The sequence below is a fragment of the Carassius carassius genome, chromosome 6 (assembly GCF_963082965.1).
Source record: "Carassius carassius chromosome 6, fCarCar2.1, whole genome shotgun sequence".
In the NCBI taxonomy this organism is placed as follows: domain Eukaryota; kingdom Metazoa; phylum Chordata; class Actinopteri; order Cypriniformes; family Cyprinidae; genus Carassius; species Carassius carassius.
In genome coordinates, this window is record NC_081760.1 from 10765886 (window position 1) to 10789782 (window position 23897).

Genomic DNA, 23897 nt, shown 5'->3' on the forward strand with positions numbered 1-23897 from the left:
TAAAACGAATCTGACTAGCGTTAGAGAGCGAGAGAAATAGGGTTGATTCAAAAACGAATAATTTTGTCCAAAATATTCTTATAATAAATTGCTTGAATTGGTTTTATTTATTTAACCACTGTCTGTAACCACCATAAACAACACAAACAATAATTACACGCCGCGAGGGAACCGCTATAATAACTTTTGAGCGATGACCGAATCTATGGATCCGTTCATTGAACGAACCGATTCGCTAAAATTAACCGGACTTTTCAGCGCTTAGATAGAGAGTGAGAGAGAGAGAGAGAGAGAGAGAGATAAACGTTCTCTAATCGGTGACTGAGGGGAGGCGGGCCAAGAAAGCTCAGTGTAATGCGATAGCTGCGCCGCTTAGAAATGCTATCACACACAAACTGACTCACTCATTCACTCGCGCTCTCCGGTACATCCACACGCGCTGCCACAGATCAGCCCGAGCACAGCAGTGCGCTTCAACACGCTTCTGTGCGCAACGCCAATTCCACTCATGTCCGGCAGTTTGGACAAAACTTGGTGCCTCCCGAGTATTACTGAATGACTTACTAGAGTAAGAAGATAGCAGAACATTTAAACTCGGTGGGCAGCGTGTTTTAAGCGGACGGTTAAGGGAGAGAGCCCTGCGGAAACCTATCAAACCATCGAAGACCGATAAGGCAATGGGGCGCAATAACGCACGCAAATCCGTGACGGCGTTATAACGGAATACAGTTGAAGACCTCTAATTTAGTCTTATTTGGGGAAAAACAGCCTGTTTCATGACAAAGTATGACTTCATGAATACATGAAAAAGATCATGTCAGGCACAGTTTGTATTTGCTGTGCGCAATTGGCTCAACAGAACTGCATTTAAATATGAAATTCTGAGCACTACAAAGACAAAAGGCTTATTTTTTCTTTTTTTCTTTTCTCAGTCTGTGTTTACGCGGTTTGTTCTTTGAATAAGATCACTAGTTGAACACGGTTCACTTCTTCAGGACAGCGCATTTTTGAAAAGATGGATTTCTGGATATTTCACCATGGGATTGCATTTATTTTTTGCTTCGTTCTGAGAGTCAGCGCAAAAGAACGTAAGTTTGTCTGTTTTTCCTCTTTAACTTTCATAACGGTGCGGTATATGTGTCTAAATTCCCATCTAGTGAGGCTATCCGCAAATGGCAAACAGATTTCTCTCCTGGCGAGGCGACGTGTGTTTCTGCTGTCCACGCAAACCATGCTGAGAAAAGAAGAGCTCCTGGTTTTATTTAATTGAGAAAAAGAACAGATTTATATTTATTAAGGTGCAGCCACACAAATAAATGGGAAGCACTTTCTTTGAGCATTGTTGGTGTTTGCTGAGACATCTTTTTAGATAATTTCTGGACAACTTTTCCAGGACAACCTGGGCTGTATGTAGTAGGCTAATAATAAAAATGAACAAACTTTCACAAAAACGTTCCGATTACAACCACAGGCTTTATGAGCCTGATGTCAAGGAAAAGTTCTTTCAAAAAATCATAATGTAGATGTAAATACCCATAATGTAAACATCAATAACCTTTTCTATAAAAAAACATGTAGACACAGCAAATGGGTCTTTATGTGAATAACACAGAGAACCATTTTTAAGAAAGAACAGCAAAAGTCCGAACGTGGAATCAAGCCTGCAACCTTCCCAGAAAATACCATGACATCGCGTTACAAGAACATGATTTGGCGGTCTAAACTACAAAAATCATCTGAATTAACCGTTAGCCTGTGAAGTTTCTTGTGCTTTTTTGATATCATGAATGATATGGTAGCTATAGGAAAAAGATATATAGACTATAGTAGCCTATAGTATGCAAATGAACTATTATGCATGTATGATATTTGTTATATTCCGAGTTAGTCTTCTTTAAAATATCTACAGTCGTGGCCAAAAGTTTTGAGAATTACATAAATATTGGAAATTGGAAAAGTTGCTGCTTAAGTTTTTATAATAGCAATTTGCATATACTCCAGAATGTTATGAAGAGTGATCAGATGAATTGCATAGTCCTTCTTTGCCATGAAAATTAACTCAATCCCAAAAAAAACCTTTCCACTGCATTTCATTGCTGTCATTAAAGGACCTGCTGAGATCATTTCAGTAATCGTCTTGTTAACTCAGGTGAGAATGTTGACGAGCACAAGGCTGGAGATCATTATGTCAGGCTGATTGGGTTAGAATGGCAGACTTGACATGTTAAAAGGAGGGTGATGCTTGAAATCATTGTTCTTCCATTGTTAACCATGGTGACCTGCAAAGAAACGCGTGCAGCCATCATTGCGTTGCATAAAAATGGCTTCACAGGCAAGGATATTGTGGCTACTAAGATTGCACCTAAATCAACAATTTATAGGATCATCAAGAACTTCAAGGAAAGAGGTTCAATTCTTGTAAAGAAGGCTTCAGGGCGTCCAAGAAAGTCCAGCAAGTGCCAGGATCGTCTCCTAAAGAGGATTCAGCTGCGGGATCGGAGTGCCACCAGTGCAGAGCTTGCTCCGGAATGGCAGCAGGCAGGTGTGAGCGCATCTGCACGCACAGTGAGGCCAAGACTTTTGGAAGATGGCCTGGTGTCAAGAAGGACAGCAAAGAAGCCACTTCTCTCCAAAAAAAACATCAGGGACAGATTGATCTTCTGCAGAAAGTATAGTGAATGGACTGCTGAGGACTGGGGCAAAGTCATATTCTCCGATGAAGCCCCTTTCCGATTGTTTGGGGCATCTGGAAAAAGGCTTGTCCGGAGAAGAAAAGGTGAGCGCTACCATCAGTCCTGTGTCATGCCAACATTAAAGCATCCTGACACCATTCATATGTTGGGTTGCTTCTCATCCAAGGGAGTGGGCTCACTCACAATTCTGCCCAAAAACACAGCCATGAATAAAGAATGGTACCAAAACACCCTCCAACAGCAACTTCTTCCAACAATCCAACAACAGTTTGGTGAAGAACAATGCATTTTCCAGCACGATGGAGCACCATGCCATAAGGCAAAAGTGATAACTAAGTGGCTCGGGGACCAGAATGTTGAAATTTTGGGTCCTTGGCCTGGAAACTCCCCAGATCTTAATCCCATTGAGAGCTTGTGGTCAATCCTCAAGAGGCGGGTGGACAAACAAAAACCCACTAATTCTGACAAACTCCAAGAAGTGATTATGAAAGAATGGGTTGCTATCAGTCAGGATTTGGCCAAGAAGTCGATTGAGAGCATGCCCAGTCGAATTGCAGAGGTTCTGAAAAAGAAGGGCCAACACAGCAAATACTGACTCTTTGCATAAATGTCATGTAATTGTCGATAAAAGCCTTTGAAACGTATGAAGTGCTTGTAATTATATTTCAGTACATCACAGAAAAAACTGAAACAAAGATCTAAAAGCAGTTTAGCAGCAAACTTTTTGAAAACTAATATTTATTTAATTCTCAAAACTTTTGGCCACGACTGTACAATAGGTTTACACGAGAAGAACGTCGGCGGATGAAATTTATTGACAGCCAGGCATTTCTCTAAAAAACCGACCAAGGAGTCTTTATATGGTCCCCCACCATTTAATAGTAAACAATCGTTGACCGCGTTTTGAAACGTGCTTGTTCTCAGTCATTGTTGGTCTTTCACGGAAAAACGGAGTCACGGCACGAGCGGACTCAAGAGCGCATGACTTTCAGCCCGCCTCTTCACGCGCACAAAACTCGTAGGTATATGGCGTTTTGGTTAATTGCTACGTGTTTCGTCTACTTTTTTCCGTAATAGAAAAACAGTGCTTCATTAGAAGCTGTCAAATAATCAGAAGTGATAAGGCAGTAACAACAATGCCGTTCAAGTTTTCACGGGAGATTGTTTTCACAGATATCGTCCACACTGCATCGTTAATTTGAATGTGAACAGCTATTAAGGGAAAGCATTTGTGTAATTAGTCTTTTGACTCAAAACCTCATAATTACGGAGTTATTGTTATAATGTACATCTTAATGGTGTTGTTTTGTGCAATTTATAGCCATATCTATGACCTAGTCCTCTCCAAAAAAATATATTTTTATTTACAGTGCAGCAGCACCTGCAGTTTTAGGCCAACAGGTTGAGAAAAAAATGATGAAGCAGCTACAATTAGTGGTGAAAGGTCTTCAAATAATGGAAAGTTACAGCTGCGAATGAATGAACCCTACTCACTTATGGATGACATTTTGGCTTGACTTAGGCTCTCTGCCATTGTTACATTATTGCTCTTGACAAAAAGGCTACAAACTTTCTTCCCTGGAGCAGCTGGCTTACGGGTGTGGTGGCATTGCAAATTATATTTCTGCAAATAGATAACCACTTTAAAATGGCTAAACTGAAGCAGCTTTAGAAATATGGCTCAACAGTTTGAAGTGCAGAGTTCAGCAGATTAATGGACATTTTACATTGCTGTTTATTTTCTGTGATCATTAGCAATGCCTGCAGTTACTGTTTGACAATTGTTTTCGCATTTACTGGTGGGGTAATTTATGTAAAAAAGTTTTGATTTGTGAGCCCATATCTTGTTGCAGACGATTATGCATTATTTTTAGGTTGGGTGTTTAAAAACCCATTTGGACCGCAACCTGAAACTGCACACATGCAGTACTCTCAAAGGTACTTCTGTAACGCCCCTTTCCCCAGAGCGGCATCTACTGCAACAAGCGCAACACAATGAGCTGAATTATGGACAACAAAGACACAGCATCTCTTGTGTGAGATCCATGCCTTTAGGGGCCCTTCTCAGTTTTTTTTGTTTTGTCCTGGCCAAAAAGTAACATGTTGACCCACATAAAATGATATCAGGCTGTCCAGACGGTCTTTTATTCACAAAAACACTATTTTCACCTGCCTCCTACTCAAACCTCTTATTCACATCTTGTCAAACACTGCCCTCAAATCAAATCTGGAACCTTCTCAGCGAGTCCTTGCAGGGTGTTTTCACCTGTTTGAAAATGTTTAAGATCAATGCATTGATGCATTTTAACATGTTTGCAATTATGTTATTTCTGTGTATTTTATGTTTAAGGAACCTGCAACTTATTTAGAGGCAGAAATCTATTATATTTAACCTTTGTTGTGGGGAAAAAAGTGACAGAATGCACATTAAACTGCATTTTTACTCTTTTTGAGTGGTTTTGGTCACTGTTGGGAACGTTACTTTCAAAAAGTAATTAGTCATAGTTACTCACTACTTGTTCCAAAAAGTAACTGAGTTAGTAACTGAATTACTCTATAATAAAAGTAACTCGTTACCAGGGAAAGTAACTATTTGAGTTACTGTAAAAAAAAAAAAAAAGTTGCTATAGCAGTTTTTTTAGCAGTTTTCACAAGTCAGTTGAAATGAGTAGAACAGACAGGTGTTCGTACATAACTTTCGAGATTTATTACACGTCAACAGACAGCAAGAGTTTTATCCTGCACACTTTGTAAGAAAAGTGTTTTTGGCCACTAGCTTTGTAGATGCGTGTGTCACACATTACATGTACACATTACATGCACGTTCTTGCCTTTGACTACAATGAATTTGAAGTAGTCCTTATATCTCCACCTTGAAAATGCCTTTTCAAAAAACTTTTCATCGGATTGCTCCTGACTCGCCATTTCTGCTGCTGCTGCGAATCTCTGTGTAGCTGTTGCGTGTGTGTGACTGTGTGTGTTTGGCGCCGCTGGCGCGTGTGTGTAAAAACACTGGCTCTGATTGGCTACCATGAAACACATTACTCTGCCTTAGCCAATCATAATTGCTTATCTCGTTATTAACCCACCTGCTCACTCGCTGTGTGAGCCAGGGGTGCGTTCAGATTGCATATTAAATCAATGCATAGTAACGCACCGCATTTAACGTTCAGTATTGTATTGGTAATTAGTTAGATTACCCCGTTACTGAAAAAATATCGTCGTTACCTAACGCCGTTTTTTTAAACGCCGTTTTGGTACATGCAAAACAAACTGCCATTAATGATAGGGTGTAATGCGTGGTTGCCAAGGTTTCAGGGGTGTTCTGGTTGGTTTATAGTGTTGCTGTGCTTCTTCTAGGATGTTTTTGATGGTTAATAACCCACCTTCAAGTCCTTTGTGATATTCTGGTCCTTCTATGGGATGTTTTAGTCCATTTTATCGCCCGCCAGGTATAAATCCCAAATCTGATTGCTTAGAAAAATAATAGATTTCATCTTCAAGCTGCACAGTTTAAGGTATCGTTCATGTCTGTTGTACAAACAGTGCAAGTTTAGCCAAAGTTGGCTCAAATCACTAGTGTGAACATTAGTGATTGTGATGTTCATTTATGCTGGCAGCTTTCCTTTACTGTACCTTTAGGAGAGCTTTTTGTGTGTCCACTGTTTAGCTTGACACACCTGATTAAAGGATAAAGAGACGTGTATAAATACTTTATGTGAACAAACAAAGCACTTAGTTCTCCCTAGGATTCCTTCAAATAGACAAAAAGACACACATACACACATCTTCTTTTCATCTACAACACCAGAGTGGGTTGTGTATGCCCTTTAATCCTATTTTTGTGGGTTTCGTGAATTGGAGAAGTACTAATCTATGCAGCAGCTTCGAAAAGAAGGTCAGAAATTTGCATTTGGGGCCAGGAAACCACGACCAGATCATTCCCTGCAGAGGCAGTGGTTTCTGAGAACTCCCTGGATTGATGGAATTGAGGAGGAATTAAAAATATAGCATAAATAATTGAAGCAGCCCCTTCTTTTATTTTAAGTTTTTAGTGGAGCATGAGTGTTGGTGTGAAAGAAGACAGACAACGTGACACATTGATGTTTGTGAATTAGGGCACAGCAGAAGTTTCGGTGTGCGACAACTGTTAAATTCATGATGCACGATCAGATTGGGAATTGGTGAATGAAGTGCAATATAAAATCTCTAAAATCTGATTAGCTGAACTGTTTAGAAGTCTATGTGAAATAGCTGATGCATGGACACATTTGACTGTAAAGTATTTGAATTCAATGTTAATTTGGCAATCATCAGTTCATTGTTTCTTGGAAACAGCCCAGTTGGTTGAATTAACTATTGTTTAATGGGAGTATTATTAAGTAATTGTATTCTTTACATATTATTGATGTTTATACCAGTTAGTTCTGGTCCATTTGCTCATCTTGGTTTATTGTTCATAATGCTTTAACAGTGTTGTTTGTGAAGCTTAGTAGTAGAGCTTTGCAAAAAATCGAATGCGATTTTCATGCGCATCTCATCAGTAAAGATGCTACTGTGATTAGAAGTATATCTCCAGCACGTGCGTTCAGATCAGGGTTGCCAGGTTTTCACAACAAATCCTGCCCAGTTGCTTCTTAAAACTAGTCCAAAACTAGCCCAATTGCGTTTCCAGGAGGTTCCCCGATAAAAATTGCTTCCCGGGGTTAAAATATACATTTTTTGGAAGGGTTGCCTTGGGAAAATTAGCATTTTAGGGGCTAAATATCACGTTATTTGTATTGCGTTGCTTCAAACCGCGGACATGAAAAACAATCGCAGACTTGGCAACACTGGTACAGGTGGAGCGGCAGTTACTACACAGAGCCGTAGTCTACCGACAACTAACACAAAATCGTTTTCAAAATCGACAATGAATCGCCTGCAATTTTAACATCGATTTTGTGTAGATTGTCAGTGAATTACGGCTCGGTGTAGTAAATGCCAACCAGTGTTGCCAAGTCTGTGGTTGTTTTTCATGTCCGCGGGTCAAAGGGACCCCAATACAAATAACGTGATATTTAGCACCTAAAATGCGAATTTTACCAAGGCGACCCTGCTAAAAAACTTATATTGTAACCCCGGGAAGCAATTTTTATCGGGGAACCTCCTGGAAGCGTGATTGGACTAGTTTTGAGATTCAACTGGGCAGGATTTGTTGTGAAAACCTGGCAACCCTGATCCGAAGATATACTTCTAATTACAGGAGCGTATTTACTGATGAGATGTCCATGAAAATCGCATTCGATTTTTTGCACAGCCCTACTTAGTAGTTCTTCTTAAGAATATAAAAGGTTTAGAGCAATGTAGAGGACATAGAACCTGTTGCAAAAAGTGAAATCAAGTGAAATGTAATGTTCGTTTCAGCTATGAAAATTTCAAAAATTCAAAGTTTTTTAAAAGGATAGTCACACAAAAAAGAACATTCTGTTATTATTTACTGACCCTCATGTCTTTATATAGGCTATATGGAGAAAGAAGACCATAAAATATCATGAAAGTGGTCAGTATGACTTATGTGCTATATTTCATGTCTTATAAAGCCCTGTGAAAGCTTTGTGAGAGGAATAAAATGAAATTCAATATGTATTGGACTCTTTTGGTGAGTGCTTAGATGGTAGTGAGATTCATGAGAAAGAGAATGTGAAAGGGTGAGCGAGAAAGCTTTGGCAAGGATGAATGGATCAGTGCTGATTTCCTCACTGTGGGTGACAGCACTTTTTAATTAAGGTGCAAATGGAAGGATGGAGAGAGAAACAGAGAAAAAGAACGGATGAGAGAGATGGAGATATATCATGGCCTCTCTACATGGATGCAACTTATCGCCACGGTGACAGCTCAGCACAGCGATAATTCCATTAATAGAAATTAATACCAGCAGAGAGGAACACAAAACATCTGGATGCAGACTCAACACATACGCACACAGAGTGATTTGTGTGTATTTAGAGAGCTGTACATTTTAGATCCCTTGTTGTTGTTTTTTGGCATTTTAGTCTTCAACTAGAACCTCATTTGATTAGACTAAAAACTGAAAATTATTATTATTATTTCTTGTCCTTTAATATTGTTCTAAACATATTTGACTTTCAGATTGAAATATGAGTCATTGTTTACTTGGTAATCTCCAGTGATCTCTAACGACTGCAACCGGGTGTTTGAGTCGACCTGAGAAGTGAACCGGTCAGATCTGTCAACGATTTTTTTTTTTATTAGCTTTGTTAACTGGATCAAAAGAATGATTTGTTTGCATGCATCATGGCTACTGCTCTCATGAACATACCAAGACGAGGCAGGGATGTCAAGTTTAAACTGGTGATGTGCAGTTATGAACACATTATTCAGTCAGGTATCAGATCTTTTAAATCGATCAATGCTTCGTTCACAAACTGGTTTAAATTTGAATCGTTTACACAGACTCACTGAACCAATGATCCAGTCAGAGTGGTTAACAGCTTAATGACTTTCAGCCTGTTCCTCACAAAAAAAGCTGGTGCACATACGGACCATGTTGCTTTTATAAAGATTTTTGGCCATGTTTGTCTTCACTCCTATTTCAACATCTGCTTTTGTGAAAAAAGAAGTGGATTTGTGGATATTATGGTGAGTTAATTTTTTATTTAGAAATGAACAAGACATTTAAAGTTACACAAACCTTATTTTTATTTGTTCATTCCAACAGCCAGGTCTGAATCTCTTCTTGAGGCTGTCTGTAGCCCCACTGCCGTTCTGTCTCTCTACATGAAAGGACAGATCTGTCTAAAAAGTGCAGAGAACGCGAAATCCCCCCTCATGGATTTATCCTCAAGACCCTCTCCCCTGAAAACCCACAACAGAGCGATAGACACAGCCAGAGAATACGTGCAGACAGAATGAAAATGCTAGAATGATTGCTATCTGTCTGTCCTTTTGTGTTCCTGTAATATATTGGGTAATAATACTGAGATGAGCTGAGGAATTCATGGAAGGAGGGCTGCAAGGGAACTGTCAAGTCATCTTCAGTACAAAATAAGAGAAGAAAATAAGAAAATAAATTGAATCCTATTTTTAGGACCTTTTTTATTTATTATTTTATTTCCATTGTGACATTATTTTCATGGTAACTATAGTATAACGACAACTCCCAGAATAATAAGAGTGTTATTTAAATGGTTATTTAACACCATATTAGCATTGTACTTACTGACCTATATATATACCTGTGTGTGTTATGTCTGTGTGTGTGTGTGTGTGTGCTCTTGTTTTTGTGACATATCAGGACACAACTCTGTATAATGACATGGGTATGACACAGGTATTACAAGGAGAGGGTGACTTATGAGGACATAACCCATGTCCCCATTTTTCAAAATGCTTATAAATCATAAAGAATGAGTTTTTATTGAGAAAGTAAAAATGCACAAAGTTTCCTGTGAGGGTTAGGGTTGGTGTAGGGCGATAGAATATACAGTTTCTACAGTATAAAAACCATTACGCCTATGGGATGTCCCCACTTTTCATAAAAACTAACATGTGTGTGTGTGTGTGCGTATGTGCGTTAGTGTGTCTTGAGTGTTTTTGTTTGTGCACTTACATTTTACTAGCAAGATTTCCCCTTCAGAGAATGGAGCTGAAAAGTGCAGGATTCGGTTGTTGCCTTAAATGCCCACCTCATTTTAAGCGTACAGTACCTTTTAAAAAGACATAACAGCAGTGGAAATGTCAACATTCCTAGATATAAAAGGTTCTGGGGTTGTGCATTTGGAGTTTACGAGTCTCTTTGTGTCTCATTTTTACCGTGTCTCAATTAATTCTCTCCAGCTGCATCACTTTTTGCACATTTTTGTGTTGCTTTAATATTAGAGACTCCATCCACTCTCATCTGGGCTGTGAATATATAACTCATACAATGTTAGAAATGTGCCCACTGGTATAGATTCTTCTATATTCCAGGAGATTTTAGCAGATATGGGATCAGGGTGAAGTAGTCATAAACTTCTGTCTGAAACAGGAGGAATTTTCCGGCTGTGTTTATCTATGTATTAGCAGAAGCCAACGTCAGACCCAGAACTGTCAATCAAACCACCCTCTTTCCCTTTCCAGTGGGTGCTATGATGTTTCCTACTAAACATAAGCATGTTAGCTGGTTCCACTCACCTTTTGCGGTGGTGTACATTTTTATCATACAGAAAATGTAATCTTCAGGCTTGTCTTCTCATAAGGTTGATGGCAATAATCATGGGTAACCATGTTCTGAATGTCTTAGTAATTCATTTTACGCAGTACCCTTTTAATTAACTCTGTAACCTTTAAAAATGTATATGCTTCTATGCACAGGTCAAGCTTTATTTATTTTATCTTATTTATTTGCACAAAATGAACAGGACTGAAATTAATAGCTAAAATTAGTCACTTCTAAATGAAGTAGTGACGGTTAGCTTACTTGAGGAAGTCAAAGCTTATTTTCATATATCTTTTTAATACCTTTTTAAATGTTGATATTATCAAACAAGATGTAATTTTTTTTTTAGAGTTGAATGTATGTTTTACATGGGAATAGCTTATGAAATTATGACCAATTGAAACAGTATTTCCAATAGACGTGCTGAATATTATTTAATATATTTCTGTTTCTATTTCGAAGAGAGGAGCACACATGCCAAGAATAGCATCATCAATTCAAACTTAAATAGTGAAATAATTTAAAATTAATATAATTGTTATGTAAAAAAAAAAAAAAAAAAACATTTATACAAATAGAGAGTTAAATTGTCTATGAAGGTGATATGAAAATTTGCTGCATAGTAGGTATGACCCATCTGCTAAGTTGATGTTTGGCTGGTATGTGGTTAAAACCCCTCACTGTACGGTTGTCATGGTGAAAGACCAGAAAGTATTTCTGTCTCCTAATCTTAGCTTCTTATAATGAATAATAATGACCAGAGTGATATCCTCTATGTGTCAGGGTGGCATGAAAAAGGGCTGTTGTGCATATTAGCATGAATGCTAGCATGTGGAAGGACTGTTTGGTAAAGATAACAGAAACTATACTTTAGGTGAGGTGGTAGAAGAAAGGACCTCTCGAACCTCCAAAGAAGAGACTTGCATGTCACTTGCTGTCTCAGGATTGGCTATGGTAGAGTATTATATCTTGTACAAAGCATAAGAAATGTATTGAATGCTTCCAGACTTTTACAATAACATTGTGAGGAAGCTTAAAAGAACAGAAGGTAATTGAAAATGTGGTTGTAATGTCACAAAATTAAAGATTTATTTACTGTAGAAAAACAGTATCCACATAGCAATGACATTAGGGAGATATTATTTTAATTTTAAATCAGCATTCCCAACAATTTGTTGCCCAACCAACTTCTATAATGTGATGTATTTTCAAGTGGCCTCTGTGACATCATCCAGTATCATCAAAATGCACCAATTATTTGCAGGAACTTGTATTAATGATCACAATAGGGCTAATGTTGATTTAATGATGGTTTAAACTTCATAAAGAATGTTTTTTTTCCCTTGTGTGTTTTGACAACATGATAAGCATTCCTGGTAGCCTTGCAGTGCTTGCTGGGGGATTTGGTAGCACTTGTGATTTATGTATTTAATTTGCCTTGAGTTTACGCCACTCTGCTTGGTCAAATGAGCGTTAAGTATGTGTAAGGTACTTAATCTAATCAAAAACTCTACCTCACCTAACTTACTTTCTATTTGTCTTTCTCCCATTTGTTTTAGTTGAGACATGCGGAGGCCAGTTGGATGCCAGTAACGCTGGTTACATCACATCCCCAGGATACCCCCTTGAATACCCACCCCATCAGAGCTGCCAGTGGGTGATCAGCGCACCCGAACCCTCGCAGCGCATCGTGCTAAACTTCAATCCCCACTTTGAGCTGGAACGACTGGATTGCAGGTGAGAAGAAAGTCTGGGATAAAGGAAATTGGCTGGAAAAAAGGGGCAAAATTAAGCACTTGTCCTATGGAATGACGAACGATAAAGATGTGCGTGCAATTATCCAGTGGAGAATTTCCAGACCCTGCCCTGTGTGTGGAATTCTTGATGAGGCGAAAGTGGAAGATAATGGGAAAAGAGGATGTGAAAGAGGTAGACGTTGAATGGTCTTAATTTATTGGATGAGAGGGAAAAATGTGAGTCGGGGGAAGGGGAAAAGAGGATGTGTGAGAAAGAGCTATAGTGTGTGGTAATGAAGGTTTGAAAGAAAAAAGGTGACTTGGAGATGTGGAACTATGTGAAGAGAGGAATGACGTTTAGGGTGAAGTTAAGAGAGATATAATATAGTTTAAAGCGAGCCTAAAGGGCTTACGCAGGGATGCAGTGCAGCTGTCACTGGGAAAGGGGGCAGTCTAGAAGGCTTTTTGTAGAACTGTTTCCCCTCAGCTGTAAAATTAATTATATTCATCCATAGGCTCTCACTTTTCAGAGTCTGACTTACATTACAATGATCAGTAAATCAGTTCTACTAATGTCACTCTGTTTCTTTTACCTTATACTTAAGGGATATGCAACTCCAGTCCTGGAGGGTTTAATAATTATTCCTTGAGGGAATAATACTGAATAGTTTAGCTCAATCCCTAATCAAACTTCGGCCCTCCAGCACTGAAGTTGCTTATCCTTGTCACATATAGAGATATGAGAGTCATGGAGGGCTTTAGGTCAAATTCTAATAAAACACACAGCTAATCAAAATGTTCGAGTAGACTCATCCAGGAAAGTGTGTTGAGTAAGGTTGGAGTTAAACTTTACAGGACATTGGCCTTTCAGGAGCAGGATTAAATACCCTTGTCTTACAAGTTATTTGTTTAATAAATTTTATTGTTGGAAAAAAGATATTCTGTACGTTAAGGAATTGCAAAGTGAATTTAGGTTCTCTAAAGGGCCATTCACACTTTCAATAGGAGCAGTAACATCTTTAAATGAGCAAAGTTGAGTAATGCAATGTATTCCTCAAATGTATGGCAAATCTGTACATCTGGGCTTACATGGTTTACAGTAAAACTGTAGGTGTCCAGTCCTGCTCTTGGTGGCCCTCTGTAAGCAGGAATGGACACCGCTGGAGTAAAACAACCAGCTTATTTAGCCATTTCAGAATGGCCAGTTGGAAGACAGAGACTGTTGATGATATGACAACCAACAGTACAGCTACTTGACAGCCTTCAGCATTTTAATCGCTGTCAGGATGAATGCCCGTTAGACCTTAGTAGTTTGTACTGAGTAATGACAATGAACATATGTGCTAAGGGATATCTTTGTTACTTGCAAGTGTCTGAAACAAAACTCTTCTACATATTTCAAAGATTCAATGCCAAAAACGTACCAAACCTTGCCAAGTTAAGCATGTAGTTCTTTGGAAGTCTCATTGTAATGATCTGGTTTCCTGACAAACTGATATAAACCTCTGCTCCCTGCCAAAGCGGATATTGAGTAAAACTAGCCCATCAGATTAGAGCTTGGCAATTTTGGAAAGCTCTTGACTGTTTTTGTTTGCCAAAACAAATCTGAAACAATGTGCAAAAAAACTTGTCACAGCTTGTCACTGGGGCAATCAAATCTTAACCTGAGAACTTTGTACCTTATCTATTCCTAAAAGGTGAATATCAATGCATTAGAGTAATATCCTATAATATGTACACCTGAGGTACTACTATGAACCTTTTATGGGTAAATAAGGTACAAAGATGTCTGCCCCAGTGAAAAGCAGTTGTACCTCAAGATAAAATCCATCAGAGTCCATCTGAGGCTGATATTCAATATTAGTGTTGCTGTTTATATGCCCTCAGTTCAGTAGTGGGCTGAAATTGAGCTGTAAGAGTCTCTGTAGATGTGGTTTGTAAGATTATAATAGTACAAAACACATGCTGTCCATGTACCATGCTCATTCCTAAAGGAATAGTTAACCCACATATTTTAATCTGCTTACCCCCAGGGCATCCAGGTAGGTGACTTCGTTTCTTCAGTAGTACACAAACCAATATTTTTAATGTAAGTGGATGGGAATCTCAGCTAAAACATAAAATAAAACAACAACAACAACAACAAAAAACATACACAAACAAAACCAAATTAAACCCTGCGGCTCATGATGATACATTGATGTGTAAAGACACAAAATAATTTGTCTACGCAAGAAAATGAACAGTATTTATATAGTTTTTTTTCCTCTGAATCACGTATTGTCCGGACTGTTAGAACTCTCATTAGCACGTACTCTTGTTTGTATTCTCAAGGAAGCGGATGAGGAGGCTTCTACTTCTTCTTGCTTTATGGCAGATCACAGACTTATAAGTGCATTGCCACCACCATCTCTCAAGTGGACCATTGACACTCCTAATTGAGATTGTAGATGGAGTGTCAATGGTCCGCCATAAAGCAAGAAGAAGAAGAAGAAGTAGTCTCCTCACGTGCCTGCTTGAGAACTCGCACAGAGGATGCGCTCAGGAGAGTTCTAACAGTTTGGACATTGCGTGAATCAGCAGTAAAAAATAATATAAATACTGTTCAGTTTCTTGCACAGACACATCGTTTTGTGTCTTTACACATAAATATATCACCATGAGCCACAGGGCTTATTTATTATTAATTTTTTTTAGTTTTATTGTATGTTTCAGCCGTGATTCCCATCTACTTACATTATAGGATTGATAGACTGCAACGGATTGAGCTAAAAATCTTGTTTTGTGTTCTACTGAAGAAACAAGGTCACCTACTGTACATCTTGGATGCCCTGGGGGTAAGCAGAAAAACGTAAAATTTTCATTTTGGTGTGAACTATACCTTTAATCATTCTTACTCCGTCTCAGTCTGAATGAGTGGAAGAAAAGTGGGAAGAAATGTGTGAGGAAAAATTCTGAAGAGGTCTCAAATGCTTTATGGTACTGTTCTTCATAAACTGGCCTCTTTCTAATGGTCCACTTCAAGTGTTCACATTCTCCATCAGTTTTTTATATACAATGAGTCATCGTCAGCACATTAAAGCAAGGTATGATTGAAAGGCCCTGGCTCCGTCTTTTAGACAGCAAACACTTACACACACTAGCAACCACATTTAAATTCACCTTGTGCTTATGAGTGCTGGCTGGGAGTCTCTGTTACTTGGAGGATCTGCCTCGGTTTCGCTTATCTTGCACAATTTACTCTAGACAAGGTCAAAGCAGCTTCTTGTGCCCTTAACCATACTAACTGAAGTGCTTCTACAAAGCATCTTGTGGCTCACATGATGTTGTTAGGATACAGTAGGTGTGGTATCAATGACCGGGATTTTTTATCAGCAGGGAATGTTTATTCCAGAAGCAAAGCCAGATTTTTACCCGGCTTTTACCTGGAGGGCTGTGAGAAGATTGATCTGAGATGGATGCAATAAAAATGGCAAAATGAAATATCTGGCCATATCTTTAATGTGATAATGTTCTCCTTTGAGATGAAAGAAAGAAAAGGGGTGGTGAGGTGAGAAGAAATCACTCTTTTGCACTCTCAATCTATCTGTCTGTCCGTCCGTCCCTCTCTTCTATGAAGCAATTTTTTATTTTCAGTTAATTCCTTCAGGTGTCTACCAAGTTTGCCTCATTATCATTCTCCAAATAGACCCCATTATATTTTCTCGCCCTAACACATTACTCTATATGCAAACAGCAAGTTCTTTCTGAGTGCTAAACTTTGAGTTCACATAATGCATACAGAGAAAGAAGTAAATTGTTGTAGAATTGGATTTAAATGTTGTACTACAGTGGAAGGGCTTAAGTCGAAACCAGATCTGAATGAGAATTACCTCTCAGACATAAAATGTTGACAGAGAGACAGTTGTTTGGGCTGAGGAGGGAATCTAGAAGAATTACTGCAGGTAGCAATAAGACATATGTGTGCTATGAAGTCTGCATCACTCAATAAAGTCTGTGCTCTACTCAAGTGATAAAAGTTCTCGCGTTTTTTTTTGTTTTGTTAAATGTAATATTATGGCACATACAGTACATATATCACTTGTAATCCTTTGATTACTATGATTTTTAAGTGGCATGCTTGATTATATTATATTATATATGACACTTGATGTCAGAAGAAGAATTAATTACTAGAAGAATTACTGCAGGTAGCAATAAGACATATGTGTGCTATGAAGTCTGCATCACTCAATAAAGTCTGCGCTCTACTCAAGTGATAAAAGTTCTCGCGTTTACTATTCAGTGCTATCTGCAGATGTTGAGGTGCTAATCTATTGAGCAGCATCAACGTTTCTGAACTGCAAGCATGATATCACCCTATTTCCACTTTTCCTCTGAGACAAAGATCAATGTATGTCCTTTGCCCTAATGAAGAATCAAAGGACCCAGCACATTCAAAAGAGTGAGGTCATGTTCAAGAAGGGCACAGACCAGCGGACCAAAGGCCACAGGGGTCATGTGTACAAAATGAGCATCACATAAATAAAAAATTCCACAGTTACATTGAACAGTTATAATAATGGTTATTCTTAGATCAATAATAGCTCAACAAACCTTATGAATTATGTCCAGCTCCTACAGTCTGACCGGGTGATATTCAACACAGTTGGAGTCATAAAATGCCTAATGTACATAAACCTGTGACCGCATATCAGTTCAGTTCAAACTCAAGCTTAATTAGGAATGCAACTATATATTCATCAGCATTATTGGCAAGTACATACATTATTCCTTTTGTCTACTAACTGACCACAGTTAATCAATTAGTGGTCGATGATTATAAATGGTTGATGATTTCACATGCTTGATAATTATTCAAATAGGTCAATAATGTTTTTTAGGACACAGCGACACAGTGATGTTTTTAGGGCATTGGAAATATATCAGCAACCCCAGAGTGAATCAAGATATTGATAGCTCAAAAAAAAAAAAAAAAAAAATTCCAATCAGTCTGGTGTAGTATAAAGTGACACATTTGGGAATTCAAAGATTTAAAAAAGTATCTCTTTACCATGAGAAGCCAATTTTCCCAGAAAAAAGTTTGAATATCCTTGATGGAAAAAAAGGACCTAATGCATTCTGATGAGGCCTGAGGCTTTCAATGGCAACATAATGGGAATTGGGAAATGACACGTTTTAATGGGAACAAGCTGAATTTTGGAAGGCTAGAAAAAGCTGTTTTGTGTTGTTTATAAAAAAGCCTCGGGCTCCTGTGGTCTACCCCAGTCATCTGCAAATGTCAGCGCTGTATCGGACAGCAATGCTATTTGTTTCCTGACCGGATTGAATATGGCAACCCTCCCTACCCCTTGGGAACCCTCCCCGGCATCTATTTAATATTTCACAAGCACTTATAGCTTATTAGGCTGCCCCACCAGGGGCCGAGCGTGCGGCTTTCCATGCAGACTCTCAACATTATTTAATTTCAATTTTAGTGTCTTGGCCGACTGACGAGCCGTCCTGGAGCACATCCTGCGGCTGCTGGCCTAAAAGCATAGCAGAATTCAAATGAGCAGCCATTGTGTGATTTGATATTGAAAAGTCAATGTGATTGTGTGTCAGACTGAATTATATTCTGAAAAAGCCATTGAGATGAGTTTGAGAAAGCTACAGGACATCTTCATAGGATAATAAAGATATGTCACACAGCCTATCATAATAGTTGTTTGATTTCAGCTAAGTTTTGTTTCCAGGATTCAGCAAGGAAGCTACACTTTGGTCAGATGCGAAATGACTTGTCAAAAGAGTATTTCGTACGTCACAAGACGTATTTCTTTTTAAAACAGTAATCAATTCTTGCTTTCTCTGGGAATTAAACCAATTACGCTGGTAGCACTATGATGCTATACTGTTTGAGCTACAGACAATTTTCTACTTTCTATTGCTAGCCAGAAGCAGATGGTATGTTTTGTTTTTCTTTAGAGAAAATGTTATTGATGTTATTATAAAGTGATTAATTGATTGGTTTAGATGTTAAAAAAGTTTTTTTTTTTTTTTTTTGTTAAATGTAATATTATGGCACATACAGTACATATATCACTTGTAATCCTTTGATTACTATGATTTTTAAGTGGCATGCTTGATTATATTATATTATATATAACACTTGATGAAGTACTATAGCAGTATCATGGTTCATTGGTTCATTGATGGCATAAAATGGTAGTACTGTGGTACTTTAATATATGTACTACCCTGTCTTTAATTTCCTTATATAACCATTAGTAACTTGGTGCTATAAGGTGAATAGAAGAATACATTATTATAGCAGTGTCAATGCCTGAAATGCATGAAATTACATATATATTTATATGCATCCATTGTAATTTATGTGCATGTGAGCCTAATATAAGTTTCAACAGTGATGTCTAGCGAGCTAGAGGGTCTTATGATAAAAAAAAATAAAAAAACAAACACATGCTGCAGTGTTGTTTATTGTGTTGGTTTTAGGCAGTTCAGAGATTAATGGGGTCCAGGCTTATGTTACACCCAGTGTCACCGCAACACATCTCTTTTCATTTGAACACAGGCAAGAAACAAACACGATATATTACTATACTGTATATGCACAAGACAAACAAGGATAGTAGCATTCGTATCCCTGTGTATCTGTCTGTCTGTCTCGTTCTCCAGACAAACTGCTCTTTAGGGCGGCTAGTGACACCTTGGGGAACTGTGTAGACCTGAAAAAAAATGCTTGAAAAACAACGTAGGTGTGAAAAGCAATTAGCAGTGAAGATGCTGGAGGGTAGAGGAGACAGAAAGTGAGACTGGAGAGGAAGACATGTCTGAACAGGAGACAGGGACATGGGGCCTTTGCCCTCCTCGTGTCAAGCACATTTACAAACATTCCACTGTCTGGGGAGTTTTCCTCACTGCCTGTAGCACCTGAATAACCATTGAATTGTGCATAATTAGCATGCATAATCGCAGCTCTATTGCACCACAGTAAACAATTTGAGCTTTATGCCTATAAAACATTATATTACTGTGATAATGAGAAAAATCTTTTTGCATTTAGACACAAGTGCTGTGAAATTGATACAAACTTTTTTTTGTGAGGTAAATAAGTGATCCGGCTGTTGATCAATGGGCATCCTGGTTTGTTTCCACTCTCAAGCGCAGCTCGAAATGCACCAGAGCCATGTGGAGGCGTCTAGAGACGCTCAATATCCATATTTGACACACTCACTTGTCACTGCTAATCCAGGAGCCAAGAGCTCCTACAAAATCAATCACAACCTAATTACACTTGCACACAGTTTACAAGCCTTCATCCCAGCTTTTCTAGCGTTTGAGGTAAGATGGACACAAAAAGAAAACGAGTGAGAGTTTGTGCATGGGTGTGGTTTTACCTACAGTACAGTTCATATAGTAGCTATACTTTGGGAATAAAATTGTCCTTAAAAGTATATTGCATATTCACGATATATTTAAAACATTGTGAATACAGTGATGATTTTTATGAAGTTAGTGTCATTAATTGGTGTCTAATTTTATGACCCCCCCCCCCCTTTTTCCCCTTTAACTAATGTCTGTGATTGGAACTTCAGTAGCAAATGTTAAATTATCAGTTCAGTTTCAATGAATTCATGATTGATTTAAAACTCTGATTTGTTACTAATTATATATATATTAAAATAATTTAGTAAAAATACAGTACGTGTTGATTTTATTGCTGTTTATATTTTACTATATATTGGTGTATAATAGTAAAATATTCTTGCTTGTGTTAATTTAGTGAAAAACAATGTGTAAAACATATATGATCAAAATATCATCAAAAGGCTAAAAAGTGTTGAGTATCTTATTTTTCCACGTAATAATACCAAATAATGCCTTTGTTTAAAGTATAGGGGTAAGATTAGAGTTATGTTAGTAGTTGTAATTAAATATATGTTCTCATGTATGTGTGTGGCACTGAAAAAAAATACATTTGTTTTTTGTACATTTGTTATGCATTCGGATTTCAGATGCTGTACATGGATATGCACGTATGTTTGTGAATGTGTATGTAGCTGAGATGTCTCGGGTCTAAATATACACTGCTGTACCTGAAGTCTCCAAGTGTGCGGTCGGCCAGGGGGGTCCAGAGCAATGAAGACTCAGAGACACCTGCCTCTTTATGTCATTCTGAGGGGGCCCGGGGCCGTGTCAGGTTTTCACACACACACACACACACACACACACACACACACACACACACACACACGTTTATTTTTGTGGAAAGTGGGGATATCCCATAGGCGTAATGGTTTTTATACTGTACAAACTGTATATTCTTTGACCCTACACCAACCCCAACCCTAACCCTAACCCTCACAGGAAACTTTGTGCATTTTTACTTTCTCAAAAAAACTCATTCTGTATGATTTATAAGCGTTTTGAAAAATGTGGACATGGGTTATGTCCTCATAAGTCACCCTCTCCTTGTAATACCTGTGTCATACCCATGTCATTATACAAAATTGTGTCCTGATATGTCACAAAAACAAGAGCACACACACACACACATACAATCATGTCTGGTTCACTATCCTTGTGGGGACTCTCTATAGGCGTAATGATTTTTATACTGTACAAACTGTATATTCTGTCGCCCTACACCAACCCTACACCAAACCCTAGCCCTCACAGGCAACTTTCTGCATTTTTAGATTACCTCAGTTTAGGTCCCAACGGTGACACGAGTCCCCATGAGTCGGTGTGCATTTAGGTTTAAGTCCCCATCGGGATAGAAAAACATGTACACACTCCCTGAGTGACGTGGAGCCAGCAGTAATGTGGCTCAACCAGGGATACTTCAGTGCCAACCGGGAAGGAAAAGTTTAAAAATCCCTGACGTCTTGTCTTAATTCTATTCTGGTTTTGTAGGGAAAGCCCAAACACATTCATTGACATCAATATGTTTTTGAGTTTCTGCACAATTCTTTGGAGACTCCAAAAGTTCTTGGTGTTCCAGGTTTTTCATATCAATGTTTTAGTTTTTGACTACTTTAAAGCACTATTGCAATGGTGGATTTCTAAAGAACTAAAGAATTACAAGTAACATTTTGAAGTCTATTGATTTACTTAATCAGTTCATTCAGCACAGTTCAGTTCTGTGAAGTTCCATCCTCAAATGACAAAAACAATAGATTTTTAATCTTTGACGCTATGCTGGGCAACTTCAGCAACTTTTCCTGTCCATCTTTTCACAGATTAAACACTTTACAAAACAAAATAAAAAAATATGATATAATATAAATAAGTCCCAGTGCAGCTTTGTTTAAAGTCATTGCTTACAGTTTAGCTCTACAAATTCTTTGTGAATCCGTTAAACTGAATCATTTTATAGAATTGCTGGCATCATGCTTTACAACATATACATAGATTGTATTTATTTTTATTTGTCAAGAATGCAATACTAAGGCAATGCGCCTGAACACAATTCTTTTTTAGATCAGCACGCCCATGGGTGCAAAAATGAGCGCAAATGAATTTGCTAATTAAACGACGAGGCGCTGGACGGGAAAATGTGAATGGTGGCGGACTGAAACTAACAAACACACTTGTGCTGCGCCTTGTGTCGTATTGCGCCGGGTGTATTATAAGGCCCTAAGTTGGTTTTAAAACTGCATAGATTCGTTTTCATAGTTCGGAGGAAGTCTGGTCACCATGTTGTGCTCTGGAATAGTTTGGTTGGGAATGATGGCGTGTGTTTACATTAATCTTTTTCTTGTTTAGAGGTTAAAGGGGGCAAGCATTCCAGAGTTGTGAAAAGAAGTCTGACTCATGCATTTCTATGGCCAAATTTATTAGAAGGAAGCACACATGCAGACAGTCGGATGGATTTTTGGGAGTCTTTTGCCCCATTTAGACATTGTGTGTGAAGTGTTTTGGCAAAAGAGGGGCAACACACATTAAGGGATTATTTTGGCCAGACAGGTGGTCATTGTCTCTGAAGTGACATGAAAAAACGTGTGTTTGTTGTGATAAGGCAGCAGTCCACGCAGGGTCAAAGATCATCCCCACCTCAAATTAAAATAGCTCCTAGCAGTTCCTTCACAGTTACTCTGTTGGTCATATTATGCCTTTGGCCCTGTGGCTTGTGATGATACATTAACGTGTAAAGGCACAAAACGATCGGTCTGTGCAAGAAACTGAAGAATATTTATATAGTTTTTTACCTCTGATGCACTGCAATATCTGAACTATGTGATCGCCTCCTCAAAACACAGCCTGCTCTTGAGGCATCTTCTTCTTCTTGCTTTAATGGCGGATTGCAAACTTACAAGAGTATTACCGCCACCTATCTCTCAAATTGACCATTGACACTCTATCTACAATCTCAATTAGGAGTGACAATGGTCCGCTTGAGAGATAGGTGGCAGTAATACACTTATAAGTCTGCGATCCGCTGTAAAGCAAGAAGAAGACACCTGTTTAGGGGTGAGCACCTGTATATAGCATTGAAGCATGTACTGTTTTTTTGTTTTAGGTATGACTTCATAGAGATTCGAGATGGGAATTCTGAGTCCGCGGACCTGTTGGGAAGGCACTGCAGTAACATCGCACCTCCTGCCATAATTTCCTCGGGTCCAGTCATCCACATCAAGTTTGTGTCTGATTATGCACACCAGGGTGCCGGTTTCTCCCTGCGCTATGAGATCTACAAGACTGGTGAGCGAGCTCAATCTCACTGCTGCCATGTGGTTAAGGAAACAGACATTTTGAGGAACACTTTTTTCCAAGGGAAATTTCTATTCCTGACAATTAACAGCTCAAGCATTCTCATCCTATAAGTCAGTTCACGAGATTGCTGCTATTATAATCATTGGAGAGTGTAGGATTCACATTTATTTGACAGACACAACCATTTTAAATTTAGTTGTGTTGCACTGCAACATCAGCCACTTTTCATGTGTTTGTCTTTTGCTTTAAATTATTTTAAATTATTTATATATATATATAATATATTACCTAATTTTATTTCATTTATATATTTATATACACTGTACATTTATTTTACACAATATAGAAACTATTTTTAAATTAATGTGTATATTTACACACTACCGTTCAAAAGTTTGGGATCAGAGCGAAAAACAGGAAAAAAAAATATTGCAAAATATTATCACAATGTAAAATAAAGTTTTGGATTTTATTTTTATTTATATAAAAATCTAGTTTATTCCTGTGATGCAAAGCTGAATTTTCAGCATCATTACTCCAGTCTTCAGTGTC

At 38.2% G+C, this 23897-nt stretch overlaps 1 protein-coding gene across 2 annotated transcripts in view; it reads left to right on the plus strand.

The window, feature by feature from the left end:
- The first annotated feature begins 377 nt into the window (after positions 1–377).
- Positions 378–23897, plus strand: part of LOC132142376 (neuropilin-2-like) — an 86365-nt gene continuing 62845 nt past the window's right edge. The window contains exons 1-3 of one of the 2 annotated variants that reach the window (XM_059552190.1): positions 378–1088; positions 12453–12630; positions 23152–23333. In XM_059552190.1, the coding sequence (XP_059408173.1) occupies positions 1016–1088; positions 12453–12630; positions 23152–23333 (433 nt within the window). In that variant the 5' untranslated portion in view covers positions 378–1015. The remainder of the gene's footprint in view (positions 1089–12452; positions 12631–23151; positions 23334–23897) is intronic. The other variant, XM_059552189.1, reaches the window with a different exon arrangement.